This window comes from Oncorhynchus masou, chromosome 21 (assembly GCF_036934945.1).
Source record: "Oncorhynchus masou masou isolate Uvic2021 chromosome 21, UVic_Omas_1.1, whole genome shotgun sequence".
NCBI lineage: Eukaryota > Metazoa > Chordata > Actinopteri > Salmoniformes > Salmonidae > Oncorhynchus > Oncorhynchus masou.
The window spans coordinates 27,351,803-27,379,106 of NC_088232.1; the positions used below are offsets into that span (position 1 = coordinate 27,351,803).

At 42.5% G+C, this 27,304-nt stretch overlaps 1 protein-coding gene across 1 annotated transcript; it reads right to left on the minus strand.

The window, feature by feature from the left end:
- Window positions 1–6,548: 6,548 nt before the first annotated feature.
- Window positions 6,549–24,815, minus strand: LOC135508039 (ovarian cancer G-protein coupled receptor 1-like). The gene is made up of 2 exons (XM_064927938.1): window positions 24,470–24,815; window positions 6,549–14,177 (listed from the first exon to the last, which is right to left on the minus strand). Exon 2 carries the CDS (start codon window positions 14,069–14,071, stop codon window positions 12,986–12,988), a length of 1,086 nt encoding a protein of 361 aa, XP_064784010.1. The 5' UTR covers window positions 14,072–14,177; window positions 24,470–24,815; the 3' UTR covers window positions 6,549–12,985.
- Window positions 24,816–27,304: the final 2,489 nt, after the last annotated feature.

Genomic DNA, 27,304 nt, shown 5'->3' on the forward strand with positions numbered 1-27,304 from the left:
ATGTCTATCAGTTTTGCACATCGAGAGACTGACATTTTTTCCCACTCCTCCTTGCAAAACAGCTCGAGCTTAGTGAGGTTGGATGGAGAGCATTTGTGAACAGCAGTTTTCAGTTCTTTCCACAGATTCTCGATTGGATTCAGGTCTGGACTTTGACTTGGCCATTCTAACACCTGGATATGTTTATTTTTGAACCATTCCATTGTAGATTTTGCTTTATGTTTTGGATCATTGTCTTGTTGGAAGACAAATCTCCATCCCAGTCTCAGGTCTTTTGCAGACTCCATCAGGTTTTCTTCCAGAATGGTCCTGTATTTGGCTCCATCCATCTTCCCATCAATTTTAACCATCTTCCCTGTCCCTGCTGAAGAAAAGCAGGCCCAAACCATGATGCTGCCACCACCATGTTTGACAGTGGGTATGGTGTGTTCAGGGTGATGAGCTGTGTTGTTTTTACGCCAAACATAACGTTTTGCATAGTTGCCAAAAAGTTCGATTTTGGTTTCATCTTACCAGAGCACCTTCTTCCACATGTTTGGTGTGTCTCCCAGGTGGCTTGTGGCAAACTTTAAACAACACTTTTTATGGATATCTTTAAGAAATGGCTTTCTTCTTGCCACTCTTCCATAAAGGCCAGATTTGTGCAATATACGACTGATTGTTGTCCTATGGACAGAGTCTCCCACCTCAGCTGTAGATCTCTGCAGTTCATCCAGAGTGATCATGGGCCTATTGGCTGCATCTCTGATCAGTCTTCTTCTTGTATGAGCTGAAAGTTTAGAGGGACGGCCAGGTCTTGGTAGATTTGCAGTGGTCTGATACTCCTTCCATTTCAATGTTATCGCGTGCACAGTGCTCCTTGGGATGTTTAAAGCTTGGGAAATCTTTTTGTATCCAAATCCGGCTTTAAACTTCTTCACAACAGTATCTCGGACCTGCCTGGTGTGTTCCTTGTTCTTCATGATGCTCTCTGCGCTTTTAACGGACCTCTGAGACTATCACAGTGCAGGTGCATTTATACGGAGACTTGATTACACACAGGTGGATTGATTACACACAGAGAGATCCTCACTGAACTTCTGGAGAGAGTTTGCTGCACTGAAAGTAAAGGGGCTGAATAATTTTGCACACCCAATTTTTCAGTTTTTGATTTGTTAAAAAAGTTTGAAATATCCAATAAATGTCGTTCCACTTCATGATTGTGTCCCACTTGTTGTTGATTCTTCACAAAAAAATACAGTTTTATATCTTTATGTTTGAAGCCTGAAATGTGGCAAAAGGTCGCAAAGTTCAAGGGGGCCGAATACTTTCGCAAGGCACTGTATATGAACTGATTGCCCCCCATCTATCTTCAGAGCTCGTGCTGCTAGGCGACCTAAACTGGAACATGCTTAACACCCCAGCCATCCTACAATCTAAGCTTGATGCCCTCAATCTCACACAAATTATCAATGAACCTACCAGGTACCTCCCCAAAGCCTTAAACACAGGCACCCTCATAGATATCAACCTAACCAACTTGCCCTCTAAATACACCTCTGCTGTCTTCAACCAAGATCTCAGCGATCACTGCCTCATTGCCTGCATCCGTAATGGGTCAGCGGTCAAACGACCTCCACTCATCACTGTCAAACGCTCCCTGAAACACTTCAGCGAGCAGGCCTTTCTAATCGACCTGGCCGGGGTATCCTGGAAGGATATTGATCTCATCCCGTCAGTAGAGGATGCCTGGTTATTTTTTTTAAATGCCTTCCTAACCATCTTAAATAAGCATGCCCCATTCAAGAAATTTAGAACCAGGAACAGATATAGCCCTTGGTTCTCCCCAGACCTGACTGCCCTTAACCAACACAAAAACATCCTATGGCGTTCTGCATTAGCATCGAACAGCCCCTGTGATATGCAGCTGTTCAGGGAAGCTAGAAACCATTATACACAGGCAGTTAGAAAAGCCAAGGCTAGCTTTTTCAAGCAGAAATTTGCTTCCTGCAACACTAACTCAAAAAAGTTCTGGGACACTGTAAAGTCCATGGAGAATAAGAACACCTCCTCCCAGCTGCCCACTGCACTGAAGATAGGCAACACTGTCACCACTGATACATCCACTATAATTGAGAATTTCAATAAGCATTTTTTCTACGGCTGGCCATGCTTTCCACCTGGCTACTCCTACCCCGGTCAACAGCAATGCACCCCCCACAGCAACTCGCCCAAGCCTTCCCCATTTCTCCTTCTCCCAAATCCAGTCAGCTGATGTTCTGAAAGAGCTGCAAAATCTGGACCCCTACAAATCAGCCGGGCTAGACAATTTGGACCCTTTCTTTCTAAAATTATCTGCCGAAATTGTTGCCACCCCTATTACTAGCCTGTTCAACCTCTCTTTCATGTCGTCTGAGATTCCCAAAGATTGGAAAGCAGCTGCGGTCATCCCCCTCTTCAAAGGGGGGGACACTCTTGACCCAAACTGCTACAGACCTATATCTATCCTACCCTGCCTTTCAAAGGTCTTCGAAAGCCAAGTCAACAAACAGATTACCGACCATTTCGAATCTCACCATACCTTCTCTGCTATGCAATCTGGTTTCAGAGCTGGTCATGGGTGCACCTCAGCCACGCTCAAGGTCCTAAACGATATCTTAACCGCCATCGATAAGAAACATTACTGTGCAGCCGTATTCATTGATCTGGCCAAGGCTTTCGACTCTGTCAGTCACCACATCCTCATCGGCAGACTCGACAACCTTGGTTTCTCAAGTGATTGCCTCGCCTGGTTCACCAACTACTTCTCTGATAGAGTTCAGTGTGTCAAATCGAGAGGGTCTGCTGTTCGGACCTCTGGCAGTCTCTATGGGGGTGACACAGGGTTCAATTCTTGGACGACTCTCTTCTCTGTATACATCACTGATGTCGCTCTTGCTGCTGGTGAGTCTCTGATCCACCTCTACACAGATGACAACATTCTGTATACTTCTGGCCCTTCTTTGGACACTGTGTTAACAACCATCCAGGCAAGCTTCAATGCCATACAACTCTCCTTCCGTGGCCTCCAATTGCTCTTAAATACAAGTAAAACTAAATGCATGCTCTTCAACTGATCGCTGCCTGCACCTGCCCGCCTGTCCAACATCACTACTCTGGACGGCTCTGACTTAGAATACTAGAATTGGCTTCCTATTTCGCAACAAAGCATCCTTCACTCATGCTGCCAAACATACCCTTGTCAAACTGACCATCCTACCAATCCTCGACTTCGGCGATGTCATTTACAAAATAGCATCCAATACCCTACTCAACAAATTGGATGCAGTCTATCACAGTGCAATCCGTTTTGTCACCAAAGCCCCATATACTACCCACCATTGCGACCTGTACGCTCTCGTTGGCTGGGCCTCGCTTCATACTCGTCGCCAAACCCACTGGCTCCATGTCATCTCCAAGACCCTGCTAGGTAAAGTCCCCCCTTATCTCAGCTCGCTGGTCACCATAGCATCACCCACCTGTAGCATGCGCTCCAGCAGGTATATCTCTCTGGTCACCCCCAAAACCAATTATTTCTTTGGCCGCCTCTCCTTCCAGTTCTCTGCTGCCAATGACTGGAACGAACTACAAAAATCTCTGAAACTGGAAACACTTATCTCCCTCACTAGCTTTAAGCACCAACTGTCAGAGCAGCTCACATATTACTGCACCTGTACATAGCCCACCTATAATTTAGCCCAAACAACTACCTCTTTCCCTACTGTATTTATTTTATTTACTTAGCTCCCCATTATTTGTATTTCTACTTTGCACATTCTTCCACTGCAAATCTACCATTCCAGTGTGGATATATTGAAGCAACATCTCAAGACATCAGTCAGGAAGTTAAAGGTTGGGTTAAATGGGTCTTCCAAATGGACAATGACCCCAAGCATACTTTCAAAGTTGTGGCAAAATGGCTTAAGGACAACAAAGTCAAGGTATTGGAGTGGCCATCACAAAGCCCTGACCTCAATCCTATAGAAAATCTGTGGGCAGAACTGAAAAATTGTGTGCTAGCAAGGAGGCCTACACACCTGACAGTTACACCAGCTCTGTCAGGAGGAATGGGCCAAAATTCACCCAACTTATTGTGGGATGCTTGTGGAAGGCTACCTGAAACGTTTGACCCAAGTTAAACAATTTAAATGCAATGCTACCAAATACTAATTGAGTGTCGTAAACTTCTGATCCACTGGGAATGTGATGAAAGAAATTAAAGCTGAAATAAATAATTCTCTCTACTATTATTCTGACATTTTACATTTTCTAAAATAAAGTGGTGATTGTAACTGACCTAAAACAGGGAATTTGTACTAGGATTAAATGTCAGGAATTGTGAAAACCTGAGTTTAAATGTATTTGGCTAAGGTGTATGTAAACTTCCGACTTCAACTGTATCTAGATTTTTTTAAACACACATTTCCTTAGTCATATTAATGGTGTAAATATGAAATGTGGTATTGGAAATCATAACTCACTTGTATGCGATTGACTGTTGTAATACTGATTTATGTTTATGATGTAACCGCTGATGCAGTGTATTTTAATACATGAATCAGAGCCCCACTGCCTGAACTCAAACATGATCTCATCAACTGTCAATACCAGTGTCAGTGTGTGCCATGCTAGGGCCACCCTCCCTGACTTTCCATCCCTCATCTCCCCAGCCGACTGAGCCAAGTCAGACACAGATCTGTCTAAAACAATCTTCCACACACACTTCATACAGTCAACACAGTCTGATAAACACATGGTATGGTTTCAGGCAACCTTGCAAAGAGAGTGGACATACTGTATTCTCCAGCCCCCAAAAATGATTATGCTCACACTCAGTCACACAGTTAGTTCATCTGTTATTCTCTTAGCTAACATGGATTAATAGAAAGCGAAGACATTAGGTGTGACCTTTCCAAATGAAGTCCTTTCCTTTAGGTTCACTCAAAGTCAAGATGATATCGTCCAAGGAAGCTTCTGTTGCTAGGGAAATAAATAAACCCAGGATATTCATTAGCTAGTTAGCTACTGGCTACACCTGAGAATGTTAAGTATTATTCGATGATGGAATTAGTTGCTTAGTTGCTCAAATTACAGTGTGAATTTAACTCTAGTTCCACCGAGCCATACGTGTGCGTGCATTTCTGATTCGGTCTCTGTCCGGCATACCCTAACAAGTGTGTTTGGAGTGAGATGCATTAGTCTGTTAAAATGTGTTTTGAAGTGTGTAGTTGTATTTTGAATCAAATCCAAACTGCCAAGGCACCACTCCTTCACAGGTGAAAGAGATAGAAAGGGTGAAATATGAGAACATACAAGACGGTTTGTTTTACTCTTAAAATATGCCAGAGCAGAGATCTGAATAGGGTTGAAAAAGCTACCGGTAGTTTATCAAAGTTACCGGAACCTTCAGTAATTTTGGTAATTAATACTTGAATAACGTATATATGAGAGAGAGTATCACTTTTTTATATCGGTCTCCACATTGTCCATGAGTGTCTAGTACATAGACCATATGGTTCAATTAGTAATAAGGCCCAAGGAGGTGTGGTATATGGCCAATATACCACAGCTGAAGGCTGTTCTTATGCACGACGCAACGCAGTGTCTGGACACAGCCCTTAGCCGTGGTTTATTGGCCATATACCACAAACCCCCGAGGTGCCTTATTGCTATTATAAACTGGTTACCAATGTAATTAGAGCAGTAAAAATAAAATGTTTTGTCATACCCGTGGTACGGTCTGATATACCATGGCTGTCAGCCAATCGGTATTCAGGGCTGGAACCACCAAGTTCATAAGAGAAAATAGCCTAACTAATAAAAAATCTCCCCACTGGGCACAGATGTCAACTAACGTGAATGCAACGTGGAATCGACCAAAAATGTAACCCTATCATTGGATTTAGGTTAAAAGTTGGGTGAACAAAAATACAAAATTCGCTTATTTTGATAACTTTTGGCAAGTCCAGAAGTATTTTGGGGTTGAAATTACATGGAAACAAAGTTGATTCAACTCGTTTTTGTAATCAACAACGGCATTATTTTCAATTAACTCTGCAACTTTTCCAACTATTTATGTTTTTCAAAACTGCCATCAGTTTGACACCAAAACATTGACAACAAATACATACTGACATCGTAAAATAAACAAGTGTGTAAAATATAGATATTTCATGCTGAAACCCTAATACTAAACAACGGTATTCACTAAGTTGATGGTTTATATTTAACATTGTTTTGTTTTTTGGAAAATCATATTGAATTATTTAATGCATTTTACATGTGATAAGGCCACACAGAGGGACAGAGATAATTACAGACACCTGTAAAAATCTGAAGTACCCAAAAGGGCCACTAGATGTCTTAAATCCTTAAAAAAGTAAAGCATTTGGGTATTTTACTAGTAAACTTAGAAAGTTTCAAGTGATATACCCTTCTTTTGTAACCCTAGATCTGAATAAGATAAAATGACATGAAAGCCCTTTCTTCCAGAGAACAACTCTAGAGGAATCCACACAACTCCATACATCAACCATCATGACAAATGTTTTCCCGCTTTATTTTGACAGGGAGTCAATGCTGAGACCAAGGGCTCTTTTCCAGATGAGTCATGTTTAGCCCAACAATACACATCAAAATACAACATACACATTAACAACACATCCACATACACATTAAAATGCATGTTATAATACGCAACAATACATGAAAAGCAAAACACAGTCATAAAATATAGCTGGAAGCAGCAATGAATGGGGTTCACAGGATGACAGAAATGACAAGATCAGAGTGGATTTACAGTGGTTTAAAATGGACAGGTAAAATCTGACCAATTCCTTAGCTAAGTTAAGACATACGATAGGCCTACATTCCAAATGTGGTGTCATTTGGTCCTATGGTTCATGAGAAGAAGATTTCTTTAGTATTTTTAGCATCTTTGAATGCATCAATGTTATTTTCTCAAACTCTTTAGGGACTATTGACAAAGATTAAATTCAGAGTGAATCAGACTTTTAGACCATGACAAGATGATATGATTATTTGAAGTATTAGCGTTACATCGTCAAAAGTCAACTATTAAATAGTTTCCTTATTTTTTAAGATGTCAATGCCAAACTTAACATGGTTCATAATGTCTTCGGTAACCCTAAACAGTTTCAAGCGGTTATGCCATTGTGAAGTGGATTCACAAAGGATTTAAATGGACACATAACATCTGATTTCCTGCTTTATCACCAAGTCAGCCATCTCTTAACAAATCCTTTAGCTTTTCTCAAACTAAGTTAAGATATGTAGCATGGGCCCACATACTGAATTTGGCATTATATGGTTTTCCAAAATGTTGAAAGACAATCTATTCTGATGGCCCTTATCGGTCTTTGAGGCAAATTTGTTTAGTACACCTATTGTACATTTTCTTTAGGAATATAGTGGAGTAAAAGTAAAAGTTGTTAAAAATAGTAAAATACAGATATCCCCAAAAACGAGTCAAGTAGAACTTAAGTATTTTTACCTAAGTTCTTCCATAAAAACTAAAAGCAGATCAACCCAACTGAAGGGATCTCCAGAGTTAACCATCCATGAGACAGGGTCTGGCATCTCGTACATCTGTTAACAATGAAGTAAGGTACGGTGGAAGCTTATGCAGGAGGGATTTATAAACAAAGAGTGCAATGCGACAATCTACGATACTTCAAAGAGTGCAAGCCTACGTTCTGATACAAAATACAGTGATGCGTACTGAACCTATCGCCCACCAGGTGCTTTTGCTCTCTGAGCCTGACGTGAGGAAAACTCTCAATAGAGTAAACACTCACAAAGCAGCCAGCCCAGATGGTCTCCCAGGCTGTGTCCTCAGAGTGTGTGCTGACCAGCTAGCGGGCGTCTTCTCTGAAATCTTTTACCTGTTCCTGTCCCAGGCTGTAGTCCCTACTTGCTTTAAGGAGACCCCCATCGTCCCAGTGCCCAAAAATAACTACGTGACATGCGCAAATGACTATTGTCCCATCGTGCTCAACTATGTGATCCTGAAGTGCTTCGAGAGGCTGGTCATGGCCCATATCAAGGCCGCATGCCAGGCACACTGGACCCACTCCAATTTGCCTACAGCCACAACAGATCCACTGAAGATGCCATTTCTATCACTATTCACACAGCCATAACACATCTGGACACGAGGAACACCTATGTGAGAATGCTGTTAATTGACTGCAGTTCAGCAATCAACACTATTGTTCCCTCCAAGCTCGACACCAAGCTCAGAGCCCTGAGTCTGGACACCCTCTGCAACAGGATCCTGGACTTCCTGACAGGCAGACCACAAGCTGTGAGGATTGGCAAGAACACCTCCTCCACACTGACTCAACACAGCGGTGTGTCATCAGTACTCCCTGTTCACCCCACGACTGCGTGGCTTTGCACGACACCAACTCCACCAAGTTTGCTGATGACACCACGATTGTAGGCCTGATAACCAACCACGACAAGTCAGCCTATAGTGAGGAGGTAAGTGAACTGGTGTTGTGGCATCATGACAACAACCTCTCCCTCATCGTCAGAAAACAAAGGAGTTGATTGTTGACTTCAGGAAGCATTGGAGGGAACATGCCCCGATCCACATCAATGGGACATTTTCAGAGAGTTCCTCGGTGTCCACATTGTCATGAACCAACACCATCACCACACTTGGCAAGAGGGTGCAACAGCGTCTCTACTTCCTTCACCTTGTCGAGCTAACCACTATGTGCCGGGTTACCAGAGGTATTGCCGGATATATGAGACAGATGTGAAGAAAACATTTCCGACCAAACTGATATGAAAGGAAACAGCAAGAGGTCATAACTTCAGCAGAAGAAGAAAAACACGCAGCGAGAAGGCATTTCATGCATCACTGAGTACAGTGTGTCACTGCTAACGCCAGGCATGACTGCATGGTCACAAAGCAAATCTCCCAAACAGCAAGAGAAAATAACATTAAACCAATGAATTGGTTACAGTACTTGCTCTACAGATTTATGTTCATATTTTCATGATGTGGTTAAACATAAAACATTTAAACAAATTACATTTGATCCCATTAGAGCCCCTGTGAAATGTTATATAAAGAGTCAACAGTATTGTTACACTGGCTCCTTCGGTGTGAATTGATTGACCCCTGGGTTCTTGTTCTGCTTTGAAACTTTGATTTATGAACTCTGAATGTCTCAATGTTTGACCGCTTAGAGCAACCAGTCCATCTTTCATTGATTTACAACTGCATAATTCACAATAGAAAAGCCTATTTCTCTCTCTCTCTCTCTCTCTCTGTTCTGGGGAGATGTTGTACTTTAAAACCAAACTCCTAATGTAAGGAGGGAAAACATGCAGCAGAAAATAATCTGTGCAGAGTGTGAAAGGTCAGCTACGTTAGTTCCCATGTGGGTCGTTTAACCTAAAATTACTCAGGCTGTGTGGCCAGGACATGGCCTGGGAAGACATGGGAACGGGAAAAGGGATGGGGGCATCATGGGGCAGTTCCAACTAAGACATCCTTAACAGGGGCAGGGCAAACCCCTGGGAAAGAGAGTGCAGTAGAGAACACTGTGAACAACTTATGCTAAACACAGAAGTCAAGTAAGTCAAGACCTCTGGGTTACTACTGAGCTTGACCCAGTGCTGATGCTTCCCTGAAGGCTCTCAACCAATGATGTATGTCTATGCTCTCCACACACCTTCAGTTATGAATCTGAGCTGAGGAATCCTTACGTACCCCTGAAACTGGGAGCAATTCACATATATTGAGCAGCAAGAATCCCAGAGGACCTATTAAGATAATAACTACTTGTACATTGAACATAAACTAAACATGCAACAATTTCAAACATTTTACTGAGTTACATTATATATAAGGAATATAGTCAATTGAAATAAATTAAATTGGCCCTAATCTTTAAATGACTGGGAATACAGAGACGCATGTGTTGGTCACAAATACCTTAAAAAGAAAAAGGTAGGGGTGTGGATCAGAAAAACTGTCGTACACGTCGACCCAGAGCATCCCAAACATGCTCTAATCGGTGAGTTTGCAGGCCATGGAAGGACTGGGACATTTTCACAACTCCAGGAATTGTGTATATATCCTTGCGACATGGGGCCGTGCATTGCCATGCTGAAACATGAGGTGATGGCGGCGGATGAATGGCACGACAATGGGCCTCAGGATCTCGTCACGGTATCTCTGTGCATTTAAATTGCCATCGATAAAATACAATTGTGTTCGTTGCTCGTAGCTTACGCCTGCCCAAATCATAACCCCACTGCCACCATGGGGAACTCTGTTCACAACGTTGACATCAGCAAACCGTTCCCCCATACAACGCCGTAAACGCTGTCTGCCATGTGCCCGGTACAGTTGAAACTGGGAGTCAGCCGTGAAGAGCAAACTTCTCCAGCGTGTTAGTGAAGTCGATTACGACGCAGAACTGCAGTCAGGTCAATACCCCGGTGAGGACGCAGAGCACACAAATGAGCTGCGCTGAGATGGTTTCTGACAGTTTGTGCAGAAATTCTTTGGTTGTGCAAAGCCACAGTTTCATCAACTGTCCGAGTGGCTGGTCTCAGACAACACCGCAGGTGAAGAAGCCAGTACTGGAGATCCTGGACTGGCATGGTTACACGTGGTCTGCAGTTGTGAGGCCGGTTGGAAGTACTGCCAAATTCTCTAAAATGACAGCTCTGGTTGACATTCCTGCAGTCAGCATGCCAATTGCACGCTCCCTCAAAACTTGAGACATCTGTGGCATTGTGTTGTGTGACAAAACTGCACATTTTAGAGTGACTTTTTATTGTCCCCAGCACAAGGTGTAATGATCATGCTGTTTAATCAGCTTCTTGTTATGCCACACCTGTCAGGTGGATTATTATCTTGGCAAAGGAGAAATGCTCACCAACAGGAATGTAAACAAATGTGTGCACAACATTTAAGAGAAATAAGCTATTGTGTGTTTGAAACATTTCTGGGATATTTTATTTCAGCTCATGAAACCAACACTTTATATATTTTTGTTCAGTGTACTTAAAAAGAAACAAACAGGAAATAGAGATAAGTTTGCTCAAGAGGCTATGTTGATATGTCGTATCTGTGCTGATATGTCGAATCTGTGCTGATATGTTGTATGAATTCAGAGTCACTCTCAAAACCAAAAACACACAATGAATATTACATAATGTGATGAACGATAAAAACCTGACAATGTTGCAGAAAGAACCTGGTATTGAAGATAGTTTTCAACTCAAGCTTATACACAAGGCAGCATCACCTGTGCCTGCACATGTTAAAGAAAGTATTAAACATTCATTTAAAAAACAAAAAGCATCATATTCATATGTTATTACCTTAATTATAACACTTTTACTATGTCATATGTCCAAGGCTACTGTAACAGAATGACACAGACTGTATGCCAGACAAAAACTATTGATTGCAAAGTTCAACAAAGCATACAGCTCTATGCACAAGGACTACTTTTAACATTTTCCACTGAATATTTTACAAAAACATTACCTCAAAGAACAGTGCAGATGTAAAGTTTGGTAACAGAATGCCAATATAATCTCCCTCAGTTTTTTTGGACCACGTTTTACTCCAAATTAAGATTCAAAGAATCGGTGTCAGCTATGATATGACAACTTGAGTTTGAAAAGAAAAATCTACTTTGGTTATTGAACTACATACAGTAAGTGAAGTGGATTAACACCCAGAAACAGATGGTCACATCATGAGACCATGATCTGTACTATACAGAAGTGCATAATTATGAATGTCCTTCTCCTCATTGTGATGTATCTTGAAAAGGTACACAAAGGTAGAACAAATGTAATGCATTATTCTACACAATGGCTATTATTCTGATGAGCTCTGGCCCCAAACAAGACCAAATTTGGTTGGTCCGGTTCGGACCAAATCTGTACCAATCATAGACGTCATTGTTTCACACGTTTGGACAACAAAGTACAGCACCAAAATACAGCACAGTAGAGCAGAGTACAGTAAATGTCAGTACAGCACAGTATAGTTCAGCATAGTAAAGGTCAGTACAGTACAGTAGAAACAGACATCTATGATTGGTTTAGATTTGGACTGACAAAATGTAAACCAGTTTTCCACGTCCATGGACGTCCGGTGTCCGTCGGTGCTCAGTGGGTGAGAGGGCTGGTTACAGTAAATGGAAATAGAGAGGGCTCATGAGAGTCATGGCTAGGTGACAATAAGAACCAGGAGAAGTGACTTCAACTGGAGAAGTCATTCCGTTACCAATTTGGTAACAAAATGACATGTTTTAAATCACTTAATAAATCATAAACCAAATTGTTATCAGTAAAAACACTCAAATCGGTAGGTCTACCTTTAATTGTTACTTATGTGAACTTTCATTATCCTCCCTCCTCATGAGGGAGAGAAATTAGAAAATATCTTAAAGATATGTTTCTGGCAAGAGAATGATAAGACACAAGGCAATATTCCTTAAACTTACAGATGCCAAAACTTTTCTGCAAAACTAAATATAAATATATAGATATTACTTGGAAGGGTCTTTACTTCAGCATTACTGGGTTTTGATGTATTTCTAATACCTTTAAGACTTTTTCTGGTATATGTTTTATAAGACCCCTTTTCTATCTGGTTGAACAGAAATCAAAGCCTTTGCTTATTCCACGTTTTGCATTGGAAATGGTTGAAAAATGTATATATAAGTTAATTTCTCAAAAATATAGACTCTTAGCTTTCATTTGACAGCAAATTTGATGGGCTCCGATGAACTTCACATGTTACTGCTCATGGGACTGCCCATAATCATATCATTGTCCAATGTCTCATGTCCAATGTCCTGTCACTGTATGTATTTTTTCCCCGACCTTCTCTCTCATCCAAATACAACCCTAGCTCCTAGTCTACTATTCAAGTGTCTTTAGGTCCTTCAAAAGAGCTTCATAAAACCCATGTATTATTAATATTACTACTAGACGTCAGCAGTGTGACTGAGACTTTTCTGTTCTCGTTGGAGGTGGCCACCTCGGAGTCTGTACCTGTGGCTGTGACGGGGCTGTGCTGTCCCCTGTGGCAGCAGCAGCAGAGGGCCTGGGTACAGGCCTCCTGGGCTTGTTGGATACCCTGCTGGGCCCTCTCACTGACGAAACAGTACAGCGCTGGGTCGGCCACGCAGTTGAAGCTGGTGAGCAGCAGGGAGACGTGGTAGTAGTTGAAGATGTTGATGATGAAGGGGCAGTCTCTTTCTAAGATGGTACGCACCAGCAGGAACACGTGGTATGGAGAGAAACACACCAGGAAAATGACAATGGTGCTGGTCACCAGGTTCTTGATGCGCGTTTTCTGGGTGCTTTGCGTGCCTACACTTTTTCCGACCGCCCGCAGGACGCGGAGATACGACACGGACAGGATGCCTAGTGGGAACAGGAAGCCAACGGCGAAACGGTAGTAGTTGATTGGGTACTCCCACGGCTGCATGGGGTAGTGCTCAAAGCACACCGATTGGTTGGTGCTGTCCCTGCTTAGCTCCTTGTGTCTGAAAAAGACAACACCCACAGCAATCTCTTTCAGCCAGATGAAGGCGCTGGCCAACGTGGCTGCCCGCATACTTCGAAAAGCTGTGAAGCGGAATGGGTACACTACGGCCAGGTAACGGTCTATAGAGATACAACATAAGAATCCGATACTAACATAAATGTTTTCATAGAGCAGGAAGCCACACAGCTGGCAAAGCCACTCAGTTTGTCTCCAGTCATCTCCCTGGAAGATGTACTGCAGCCAGAGAGGCAGAGAGGCCAGATAGAGGAGGTCTGACACGGTCAGGTTGAGCAGGTAGATCCCCAGCTCGTTCTTGTCTCTCAGCTGAAGCCAGGCATGGTAGAGGGAGTAGGCGTTGGTGGGAACGCCAATCAAAAGAACCAGGATGTAGGCCACAGAGAACAGGTACTGGTGGATCTCATGGCTGATGGTGCAGTTAATGTGGTCTGGCTCAGACATGTTGACTGTCATAGCAGACGTGGTCCACATGCTTTGTTCCTCTCTGTTAGCACCCACACAGTACCAGGCTGTGGGGCCCAGCACAGTGAGTTTGACTCAAAACAACGACAGTCCCGGCCATTCCACTCACTCAGCTCTGGAAGAAGAAGAAACAACAAAATGTCACGAGGAAAGGATTTTTGTTTTGTCATTGAGTTCCTGAAATCAAAATGATACAATGAGAGTCCTTTGATAGAGTAATATAATAATGCACGGACTAAGAACAAGGCTTTAGCAGCAGACTGGGACAATCTGATTTTCTCCCCCAATTTTCACCCAAAATGACTAACTGCCTGTAGCTCAGGACAGAAAGGAAGGATATGCATATTATTGATACCATTTGAAAGGAAACACGTTGAAGTTTGTGGAAATGTGAAATGAATGTAGGAGAATGTAACACATTAGATCTGGTAAAAGATGATTAAATAAAATACATGCATTGTCTATAAAAAAATTGTTCCATCATATTTGAAATGCAAGAGAAAGGCCATAATGTAATATAGGGGTTTAGGAGCAATTTAGATTTTGGCCATTAGATGGCAGCAGTGCATGTGTAAAGTTTCAGATTGACCCAGTGAAGCATTGCAATACTGCACAGTATTTTGTATTAAGTCTGCCCAAATGTGCCGAACTGGTCAATTGATACATTTTCAAGTACATAACTACAGAAACATACAAAAATTATGGGTGCACGTGGGTGTGGACCCAGAGACGGCATGGCCTTAAACTGTAGAACCCTGTTCCTACATTTGAATTATAAAAATTGATTTTATCAATCTATGCTACGTTTCATCTCTGGGACCCTCAGGATGACAAATCAGAGCAAGATTACTGAATGTAAGTACATTATTTACCTTCAGAGGTGAATATATCAAACCAGTAGCCGTGATAAAAGTGTTTTGTTGTTGTGCACTCTCCTCAAACAATAGCATGGTCTTCTTTCACTGTAATAGCTACTGTAAATTGGACAGTGCAGTTAGATTAACAAGAATGTAAGCTTTCTGCCCATATAAAGACATGTGTATGTCCTGGTAAGTTTGCTGTTACTTACAACAGCATTATAGTCACATTAGCGCACGTGAGCAACAACCGTCCCGGTATGGGGACACCGTAGTGTCTGGAAGAAGAAACAACAAAATGTCACGAGGATTTATGTTTTGTCATTGTGTTCCTGAAATCAAAATGATACAATGAGAGTCCTTTGGTAGAGTAATATAATAATGCACGGACTAAGAACAAGGCTTTAGCAGCAGACTGGGACAATCTGAGATAGCTACTCACATCCTAAAATGTGACTAGTTTCAGCAAATTAGGCGTATATCGCAAGTCACAACTTCACAGGAGAGGCATTCGAAAGTTTATTTTTTATATTTGTTTTGTATGCTGTTTTTTGGCAGAAATGCCTTCTGTAACATTTGAGCTTCCGTGTTTTATTTAACCATGTACCTTAATAACAAAGTTGTATGTCATGTGTAAATACGAAAAAAACTTAAGGTTAAATTAAAAGCCTAGTTGGTTTAGCCACAGAAAAAAAGACAGGAACCTTCCCGCTAGCCGTGATTGGCTGAGATAATGAATGGGCTGGACATCCTGGGAGATGAGTTTCAGATTGGTCTGCTGTGTAGCATCTTCTGTCTATAAAATGAGCTGCTCGCTATGTGCAATCCTTTCTACAGCAGTTGTTTTTTCTAAAGATATAAAGTTAGCCATGGAGTACTGCAAATGTGTTGCTACTGCTCCCAATAGCATTGATCCCATGAATTTATCAGGCGCTATCGACAAAGGTCAGTGGGAAAGAGTTGTGATGGACTACTTTCAGGTGGACGATTCTTATGCCATTTGCACACGGTCAGTGTGAACCAGAGTGACTTGACACAACGGACCAAGTAAGCTGTACAAACAAAACTCAAAACGACGTCTTATTTAATGAAAGGGGTCTGCCGTGAAGTGTTCATTTTTATTTTATAATTTTAGTTAAGAACAAATTCTTATTTACAATGACGTCCTACCCCAGCCAAACCCTAACCCGGACGACGCTGGGCTAATTGTGCACCGCCCTATGGGACTCCCAATCATGGCCGGTTATGATACAGTTAAGAGTCTAGCTATAGTTTCCGATATTATACATTTCTAGAAAGACCAGAGTGAACACCTTTGCCTGAGATTGCTGGTGTAGTGAAGGACAGCACTGTGACAGGGGTCAACATCCCACAGCTGGTTGGACTGGAGGATGGTACGGTGCTGGTGGAAAGCTATGGCTGGCAACAACACCTTCAGGCTGCTGCCACAGATCAAGCAGTACCAGCACTTCAGGTGAATATCATTTTCATTGCATGAGGTTATTCTTCTTATCTAAACTTGGGAGGTGAATTGATGTCATGCAAGGTTGTAATGTATTTTCAATTTGTTTTGTTATTTCCTGTTTTACAGCTTAGATGCAGATATGGGGCTGGCTGCAGGGTAGCCTAGTGGTTAGAGCATTGGACTAGTAACCGAAAGGTTGCTGACAAGGTACAAATCTGTTGTTCTGCCCCTGAACAGGCAGTTATAACCCACTGTTCCTAGGCCATCATTGAAAATAAGAATTTGTTCTTAACTGACTTGCCTAGTTAAATAAAGGTCAAATAAAGATGCATTGGAGCCTGGTGTGGTCGCCAAGGAGCATTCGGACTCAGTTGGGACCAGGTTTCAACTGCTGAGCAACACTGACATTCTTCCTCCCATAGATGGTCTGCCTGTACAAGCACCACTTGGACTGGACACAGCTAGACAAACTTCTATTTTTGAGAAGATCAGGGAGTTTTGCGACAAAGAGACTATGGACATCACATGACCTACACCAAAGTCAAGGGCAGGACAGAAACAGGCTCTCCGAATAGATTCCCTTGTTCATGTGTGGTTCGGACAGACCAGTTCATCACTGGTGGTGAGTTCAGTCATCAACACTATCTGCAGTGCCTCTATTCACATTACTCTCTCCTAACACACACCATATGTTGCTGCTACTATTTATTTTTTTATCCTGCTGCTCTGCCACTTTGCCCCTTATTGTATGCATACAGCTTACAGTTGAAGTCGGAAGTTTACATACACTTAGGTTGGAGTCATTTTCAACCACTCCACAAATGAATTGTTAACAAACTATAGTTTTGGCAAGTCGGTTAGGACACCTACTTTGTGCATGACACAAGTAATGTTTCCAACAATTGTTTGCAGACAGATTATTTCACTGTATCACAATTCCAGTGGGTCAGAAGTTTACATACACTAAGTTGACTGTGCCTTTAAACAGCTTGGAAAATTCCAGAAAAGTATGTCATGGCTTTAGAAGGTGTACCTGTGGATGTATTTCAAGGCCTACCTTCAAACTCAGTGCCTGTTTACGTGACATCATGGGGAAATCGAAAGAAATCAGCCAACCTCAGAAAAAGAATTGTAGACCTCCACAAGTCTGGTTCATCCTTGGGAGCAATTTATAAACGCCTGAAGGTACCACGTTCATCTGTACAAACAATAGTACGCAAGTATAAACACCATGGGACCACGCAGCCATCATACCGCTCAGGAAGGAGACGCGTTCTGTCTCCTAGAGATGTACTTTGGTGCGAAAAGTGCAAATCAATTCCAGAACACCAGCAAAGGACCTTGTGAAGATGCTGGAGGAAACAGGTACAAAAGTATCTATATCCACAGTATAACGAGTCCTATATCGAGAGTTGCACCCCTTCTGAAAAAACCTACACTCGATCCCTCCGATGTCAACAACTACAGACCAGTATCCCTTCTTTCTTTTCTCTCCAAAACTCTTGAACGTGCCGTCCTTGGCCAGCTCTCCCGCTATCTCTCTCAGAATGACCTTCTTGATCCAAATCAGTCAGGTTTCAAGACTAGTCATTCAACTGAGACTGCTCTTCTCTGCATCACGGAGGCGCTTCGCACTGCTAAAGCTAACTCTCTCTCCTCTGCTCTCATCCTTCTAGACCTATCGGCTGCCTTCGATACTGTGAACCATCAGATCCTCCTCTCCACCCTCTCCGAGTTGGGCATCTCCGGCGCGGCCCACGCTTGGATTGCGTCCTACCTGACAGGTCGCTCCTACCAGGTGGCGTGGCGAGAATCTGTCTCCTCGCCACGCGCTCTCACCACTGGTGTCCCCCAGGGCTCTGTTCTAGGCCCTCTCCTATTCTCGCTATACACCAAGTCACTTGGCTCTGTCATAACCTCACATGGTCTCTCCTATCATTGCTATGCAGACGACACACAATTAATCTTCTCCTTTCCCCCTTCTGATGACCAGGTGGCGAATCGCATCTCTGCATGTCTGGCAGACATATCAGTGTGGATGACGGATCACCACCTCAAGCTGAACCTCGGCAAGACGGAGCTGCTCTTCCTCCCGGGGAAGGACTGCCCGTTCCATGATCTCGCCATCACGGTTGACAACTCCATTGTGTCCTCCTCCCAGAGCGCTAAGAACCTTGGCGTGATCCTGGACAACACCCTGTCGTTCTCAACCAACATCATGGCGGTGGCCCGTTCCTGTAGGTTCATGCTCTACAACATCCGCAGAGTACGACCCTGCCTCACACAGGAAGCGGCGCAGGTCCTAATCCAGGCACTTGTCATCTCCCGTCTGGATTACTGCAACTCGCTGTTGGCTGGGCTCCCTGCCTGTGCCATTAAACCCCTACAACTCATCCAGAACGCCGCAGCCCGTCTGGTGTTCAACCTTCCCAAGTTCTCTCACGTCACCCCGCTCCTCCGCTCTCTCCACTGGCTTCCAGTTGAAGCTCGCATCCGCTACAAGACCATGGTGCTTGCCTACGGAGCTGTGAGGGGAACGGCACCGCAGTACCTCCAGGCTCTGATCAGGCCCTACACCCAAGCAAGGGCACTGCGTTCATCCACCTCTGGCCTGCTCGCCTCCCTACCATTGAGGAAGTACAGTTCCCGCTCAGCCCAGTCAAAACTGTTCGCTGCTCTGGCCCCCCAATGGTGGAACAAACTCCCTCACGACGCCAGGACAGCGGAGTCAATCACCACCTTCCGGAGACACCTGAAACCCCACCTCTTCAAGGAATACCTAGGATAGGATAAGTAATCCTTCTCACCCCCCCCTTAATGATTTAGATGCACTATTGTAAAGTGGCTGTTCCACTGGATGTCAGAAGGTGAATTCACCAATTTGTAAGTCGCTCTGGATAAGAGCGTCTGCTAAATGACTTAAATGTAAATGTATATCGACATAACCTGAAAGGCCGCTCAGCAAGGAAGAAGCCACTGCTCCAAAACCACCATAAAAAAGTCAGACTACGGTTTGCAACTGCACATGGGGACGAAGATCATACGTTTTGGAGAAATGTCCTCTGGTCTGATGAAACAAAAATTGAAATGTTATAATTTATATGGATATATTGAAGCAACATCTCAAGACATCCGTCAGAAAGTTAAAGCTTGGTCACAAATGGGTCTTCCAAATGAAAAATGACCCCAAGCATAGGCTTAAGGACAACAAAGTCAGGGTATTGGAGTGGCCATCACAAAGCTCTGACCTCAATCCTATAGAAAACTTGTGGGCAGAACTGAAAAAGCATGTGCGAGCAAGGAGCCCTACAAACCTGACTCAGTTACACCAGCTCTGTCAGGAGGAATGGGCCAAAATTCCCCTAACTTATTGTGGGAAGCTTGTGGAAGGCTACCCGAAACGTTTGACCCAAGTTAAGCCATTTAAAGGCAATGCTACCAAATACTAATTGAGTGTATGTAAACTTCTGACCCACTGGGAATGTGATGAAAGAAATAAAAGCTTAAATAAATAATTCACTCTACTATTGTTCTGACATTTCACATTCTTAAAATAAAGTGGTGATCCTAAACTGACCTAAGACGGGGCATTTTTACTAGGATTAAATGTCAGGATTGTGAAAAACTGAGTTTAAATGAATTTGGCTAAGGTGTATGTAAACTTCTGACTTCAACTGTAACTACCCCATCACCAGTATCATTGATATTGATATTGCTATTGTATACACAGTATATTACTTTGTTCTCTCTCTCGAGAATTGACACCATCTATTTTTGATAGTATGCAAGTAACCATTTCGCTGTAGAGACACCCACTTAGCAAGAGTCTGGGTAAGTGTCATTTAATATTTGGACACTTTCTGTTTGCCGTATTTTAGGCTTCTACGTTTACCACTTTTGGTCGTAATCTTTACTACACTACTCACTGTTTAGCACATGACCTCACATGTGAATCCTTAAAGAGATGGGTGGGGCTGGTTTAAGGGGATGTGAACAATGCTGAATTGGTGTAGACAAAGAAGAGCTCTCCACTAGGTACCACAGCATTCAAGGGACATTTTCTCGAAAAATACTTTCCCCATTCTTCCTCAACTGTAGTGTATGACATACCATTTTATGGCTGTGTCTCTGATTTTATCCAATGTAAAAAAAAAATCCTACATAAGACCGAATCAAGGCGGTCGGTAAAAAATAGCATACCAGTATCCTGTTACAGATGCAACTATTTGCAAGCTTTACATAATAACTCCAGACCTCCAATTGGAGTGATTCTTCTGTGCTGCTGTGAGTAACCTCAGGAGGACAGAGGAGAGTACAGGGAACAGTTTGCCCAACTTTATCTCAGACTAGCCCTCCACAAAAAGGCCTGCAGGACAGAGAGAAGATCTCATCATAACTTAGACCCAGTCAAAACTTCACAGCTTCTCAGGGAAGCCATATGCTCTTTTGTAAACCATTAACATATGAATGACAAACCTAATGAAAACGTATATTATGCCTGTGTAGTAACAGTTTATTGCACTAGTAACAACACTCAAACATTCAGTGTGTGAGCATTAAAATACAGGGAATTGCTCTGTTCAGGCATGATAAATTACACACACTAGCTGGTGTGATTTCCCAAGAGCTTTTGCTGTCCTATGTGAAATGATCCTCTGCTTTATCACACAGGCAGAGATCAGAGAGGTCTGCACTCTACTAGCTGGCCTGAACTACATGTATTGATTGGCCAGGCCTTGCTACCAGGTGATTAGTGAGTCTGCCAACAGCCCCAAGCATTTTACCTTGGCAAACTAAATTGGAACTACTGTGGCTTTATATCAGAAATACAAGATAGTCGACACAGAGGGAGGACAGCATGGTAACCATGGAAACATGACAAGCAAGAGAGTGTATGTCACATGACCAACATTTGATAAAAGTTCCCCCTGTGGCCAAGATGCACTGTACTCATGCCTGGAGTAGTAACACGTGCTGCTGAAGAACAAGGAGTTTGTCTCAAATCAACATCACTTTTCAAGAATGATGTGATGAAATATTAAAACGCATCATTAGCCTCAGGTCCTTCCTACACTGTGATATTATTCCAAAATGAACACGTCCATCAGTTACTCTGCGCTAACGTCTGTCCTCATATAACCTGTTTAAATATGCCCATGCCCATGTGCAGATGGAGATTTGGATCAACACAAAGCCATAAACCATCCCCACTGAAACTGAAGTGTAGCCACGGGCGTGTTCAGTAGGCAGGAAATGTGAAACCATTTAGAACACACATTTGGTTGCAAAAACGCTTAACTACGTTGTGCTGAACACAACAAATATTTGTTTAAACTGTGTCCCCTATTTCACACAGCAGATCTCTGTAGTCGAGGAACAGCCAACCCCTAGAGGTGCTCAGGCTGAGGCTGATGATGTTGTTGACAGGCAGGTCCATCTCACAGCAAGTCCTGGAATTCCCAGTGGACCCTTAGCATGTAATGAGCATCTATTTCCAATAAAGACAAGCCTAGAATAACAAATTTGTCCTATCTGGGCTAATTCAGTCTAATCACGTCTGACATGGAATTATGTACGTGTCTGAAATAGCACCTTATTCCCTATATAATGTACCATATTTCCTATATAGTACCTTATTCCATCTATAGTGCAATACTTTTGACCAGAGTCCCATTGGGTCCCATTTCAGACACAAACCATGAGAACTCAAGTAACGCATCAACATGTGGTCATTCTGTATTGTCACAAGCAAGACTATACACTGAGAAAAAATATTTCCAAAAGGGTTCTTTGGCTGTCCCCATAGGATAACCCTTTTTGGTTCCAGGTAGAACCATTTTGGGTTCCATGTAGAGCCATCTGTGGAAATGGTTCTACATGGAACCCAAAAGGGTTCTACCCGGAACCAAAAACAGTTCTTCCAATACCCACACCAGTATACCACTTGAAAAAAGCAATGTACTGGTAATGCATTCTAATTTGAAGTGTTATGCAGGTGTGGATATTGGAACATGCCTGTTCCACAGGCGTATGTCCTTCTCTGGTTCTATTCAGTTCAATTAAATACAGATTTATATATCCCATCAGGGGCAATTACAGAGCCGTGGAGGAGAAGCAGAGAGAGCAACAGGTGTACCAGGCAGCAAGTTGGTCATTATAACCACCACATCCTCATTATAATCATAATGTACACTCACATTAGTCCTTTGTTGTGTGATCCATTGGGCAAAAGTACAGTACCAAATCATAATTGGTTTACGAGGACATTAGCTACTGATTGTTATTGTATTAGGATGATTTCTAGTATTAATATGTTAGATCAATAACAACATTCCCTGTCCTTTCTACAGGATGTGGCTGACATTATGGTCATAAAGAGGAGTCTGTAAGTGCATACCAAAACTTCCTCTACCAGCACCAGACCAATAAAGACTGAACAATAAATCAGCAGAATACAAACATCACAGCACAATCATACCTTGAGCTAATATCTTACTGAAAGTTTAAAGGATGTCACGCTGCTTGCTTAGGAAGTCCCACTTCCTCCTGACTCGAACACCGAAGCTCCAACCCAGGCCCTCTGCCTTGCTAGAACAAGTGACCGCTCTCCTGAAGCTTCTTACCAGTCTGGGTCTCACGAAAAGCTAGCTATTCGCTGGAGCGGGTGAGGACACTTCAGGCTTACGATTAAGATTCACACATCCCTATGTGCAACATTCATCCCTCAAACTTCATTAACAGTGAACCCAGCATTGAACTGAGTGCAACTGTAGATCTAGGTCACAGCACCACTGTAAATATATGACCGCACATTACTTACTTAGAGAGCACTGCTTCCTCCTGATTCGGCGCACACCGACGCTTGAACCTAGGACCTCTGCTTCGCTAACACAAGTTACCACCCTCCTTGACAATGTACCAACCATTCGAGTTATCCAAATAGGATAGCTCCATCGGTGACATTTCAAGCAAGCTGTGGAGTGAGTTTACGGTGCGTTCTTAAGTCTGTTACAAAAGCACTACTGTAAGTTGCCAATGAGTATTGAGATCCACTTCATGTCTGGTTAATTTCAGCAGTCTTTCCTTTCTAAATAGTCATTTGGGGATTGTGTGTGTAGGAGACAAAGTCTGAATCAATTCATAGCTCAATGCCAGCCAAGCTATTCATTCATAGACTAATGCCACAGGAGATGAAGACTGGCAGCTCTGTGGTACCCAACTTTTGTCACCGGAGGGCATTGCTTGGTCCACTAAGAGAGACTGAGGACATGGTTTGGCCCACTGAGAAGCTCCAATATGCATCGGCATATTTTCTTTTCCTCTTTGTTTGACTTCTTAAACTTCTTAAACTTCTTAACCTACGTAGTACTCTTGTGCTAAACTCCCAAACAGTACTTATTCCACCACCAGTTGAACATAATTTAATGCATACTCCAATATCGGACAATGATAAAAATATAGCCTAATACCACCCAGAATAAAAAATACGTTAGAATAATGTCCCCAACGAGGATATGCTACTATGTTTATTTTTTTTAAGCTAGAAAATACATTACTGTTATTGATATTACTCGCTCAACAATATGCAAAATCCTTTCCAAAATCTTGCACCTGTTAATCGCATTGGTCTCCATGCAGAACTCTTGTCCACTGGCTAACCTACGGTCCACACCACAGCACCATGCACTTCCCATTAAGTAAGCTACTGTAAAGATGTTCAATAGGATAACTGTATTTAGAAGGCGTTAATAGGATACATACAAATGCAGGCTACTTAGGATACATACAATCTAGGCTACTTCCCTCAGACACCAAACACAGGAAAGCCTATTGTACAATTGCAAATAGCACAACATTTTGTAATTATTTGCACAGATAAATAAGCGTACTGAGAAAATATAATAGTGCATTTCAAACAATACTTTTAAAAAAACAATTAGATCCACCAAGGCTTAGCCTATACATTATTCAAAAACTCGAAATGCATTGGTAGTGCCGCAATGAACAGGCTATATTGCACTATACAGTAGACTAATTAAGCCACAAACGCCAATAATTAGCGATATACTAAAGATATGATTTTACCTTAGCCAGGCCCCTTGAAATAGGCTGTTCGCGGTCTTTGGTGAGAGTCGCTAGGTTTCTCGGCAGTAACTCTCTCAGTGCTTTGAAGAACCAAGCGCTTGGTTACTGACCAATCCGAAAGTAAGGCTGCTGTAGCGCGAAAGAGGCACTGCTCACATCTGGCGTTAGAGACGGGAGGGCACGGCGGTTACGGTCTTTATAGGGCTCAGTGCCACAGACCGACAGATACTGAGAAACCCTACTTTCATTATAAGAATGCTGGTTTCGCTAGTGCCTTATTTTGTCAGCATATCTTCTTGAGCTATATCATCATTCAGAGTAATTTCATTCCCCTTCCCAGTACATTTACAACCCTAGCCTGTGTGTCTATTCATGCGATTAATGTTAGAAACAACCCTCTGGTAATATTTAAACTTGAGTCAGTTGCACGGTATGGGTGGGTCTAGCTCTTATTCAGCAGTGGCTGTATGGTTAAAGGATAAGGTATTTTTCATGTAAAGGTACCAAAGAGAACCAAGTTTATATGAGTATATCAAATTGTGTCAAATTAAAGTGAAGTGTCTATATTTTTGTGAAATGAAGGCCTGGATACGTTTGCTTATTCTTAATATTTAGGATAAAAATGGTTGACAAAGGCTTTGATTTCTGGGTCTAAAAAACGACTAGAAAATGTATTCAAAAGTATTAGAAACACAATGTTTAACTAAAGGCCCCTGAAAACGAATATTAACATTTATATTCAATTTTGCATTAATGATTTGCCTTCATAATAGTCACAAACCACGTTGCAGTAGAGCATAGTCCAGCACTGTAGAGTATAGTTCAGCACAGTAGAGCATAGTCCAGCACTGTAGAGTATAGTTCAGCACAGTAGAGCATAGTTCAGCACAGTAGAGCATAGTCCAGCACAGTAGAGTATAGTTCAGCACAGTAGAGCATAGTCCAGCACTGTAGAGTATAGTTCAGCACAGTAGAGCATAGTCCAGCACAGTAGAGTATAGTATAGTTCAGCACAGTAGAGCATAGTCCAGCACTGTAGAGTATAGTTCAGCACAGTAGAGCATAGTTCAGCACAGTAGAGCATAGTCCAGCACTGTAGAGTATAGTTCAGCACAGTAGAGCATAGTTCAGCACAGTAGAGCATAGTCCAGCACAGTAGAGTATAGTTCAGCACAGTAGAGCATAGTCCAGCACTGTAGAGTATAGTTCAGCACAGTAGAGCATAGTCCAGCACAGTAGAGTATAGTTCAGCACAGTAGAGCATAGTCCAGCACAGTAGAGTATAGTTCAGCACAGTAGAGCATAGTCCAGCACAGTAGAGTATAGTTCAGCACAGTAGAGCATAGTCCAGCACAGTAGAGCATAGTTCAGCACAGTAGAGCATAGTTCAGCACAGTAGAGTATAGTATAGTTCAGCACAGTAGAGCATAGTTCAGCACAGTAGAGCATAGTTCAGCACAGTAGAGCATAGTCCAGCACAGTAGAGTATAGTTCAGCACAGTAGAGCATAGTTCAGCACAGTAGAGCATAGTCCAGCACAGTAGAGCATAGTCCAGCACAGTAGAGTATAGTCCAGCACAGTAGAGCATAGTCCAGCACAGTAGAGCATAGTCCAGCACAGTAGAGCATAGTCCAGCACAGTAGAGTATAGTTCAGCACAGTAGAGTATAGTCCAGCACAGTATAGTCCAGCACAGTAGAGCATAGTCCAGCACAGTAGAGTATAGTCCAGCACAGTAGAGTATAGTCCAGCACAGTAGAGTATAGTTCAGCACAGTAGAGCATAGTCCAGCACAGTAGAGTATAGTCCAGCACAGTAGAGTATAGTCCAGCACAGTAGAGTATAGTTCAGCACAGTAGAGCATAGTCCAGCACAGTAGAGCATAGTCCAGCACAGTAGAGCATAGTCCAGCACAGTAGAGTATAGTCCAGCACAGTAGAGTATAGTTCAGCACAGTAGAGCATAGTCCAGCACAGTAGAGCATAGTCCAGCACAGTAGAGTATAGTTCAGCACAGTAGAGTATAGTCCAGCACAGTAGAGTATAGTTCAGCACAGTAGAGTATAGTCCAGCACAGTAGAGTATAGTTCAGCACAGTAGAGTATAGTTCAGCACAGTAGAGCATAGTCCAGCACAGTAGAGTATAGTTCAGCACAGTAGAGCATAGTTCAGCACAGTAGAGTATAGTCCAGCACAGTAGAGTATAGTTCAGCACAGTAGAGCATAGTCCAGCACAGTAGAGCATATTTCAGCACAGTAGAGCATAGTCCAGCACAGTAGAGCATAGTCCAGCACAGTAGAGCATAGTTCAGCACAGTAGAGCATAGTCCAGCACAGTAGAGTATAGTCCAGCACTGTAGAGTATAGTTCAGTGCATTACAGTTCAGTACAGTAGAACACACATGAGTAGTGTACAGTATGTAATATTCAACTTAACTACACTCTTTACTGTGCTCTACCGTACTGAACTCTACGGTAATGTACTGTGCTGTGATGTCCAAACTTGTGAAATATAGACATATATGATTGGTACAGATTTAGTCTGGCTTGGACCAACCAAATTTGGTCTTGTTTGGGGATCGAGCTCATTATAATAATAGCTTGTGTGTAGAATAATACCCAAACAAATATAACGAAGGGAGGGACATTCATAATTATTCATTTCTATAGAGTACAGATCAACGACCCATAATGTCCCGTTACCAGGTTTTACTGTCATTCTGTTATGAAACGTTGCATCTGCACTGTTACTCAAATAAAATGTGTTTTAGTAACATTTTCAGTGACAATTGTTAGACTACTACATATAGTGTGTAGTTTGATACACGGTAATAAT

Bases quoted from the DNA above. Each gene is read 5' to 3' on its own strand.
- LOC135508039 (XM_064927938.1), bottom strand. From the start codon at position 14,071: ATGTGGACCACGTCTGCTATGACAGTCAACATGTCTGAGCCAGACCAC.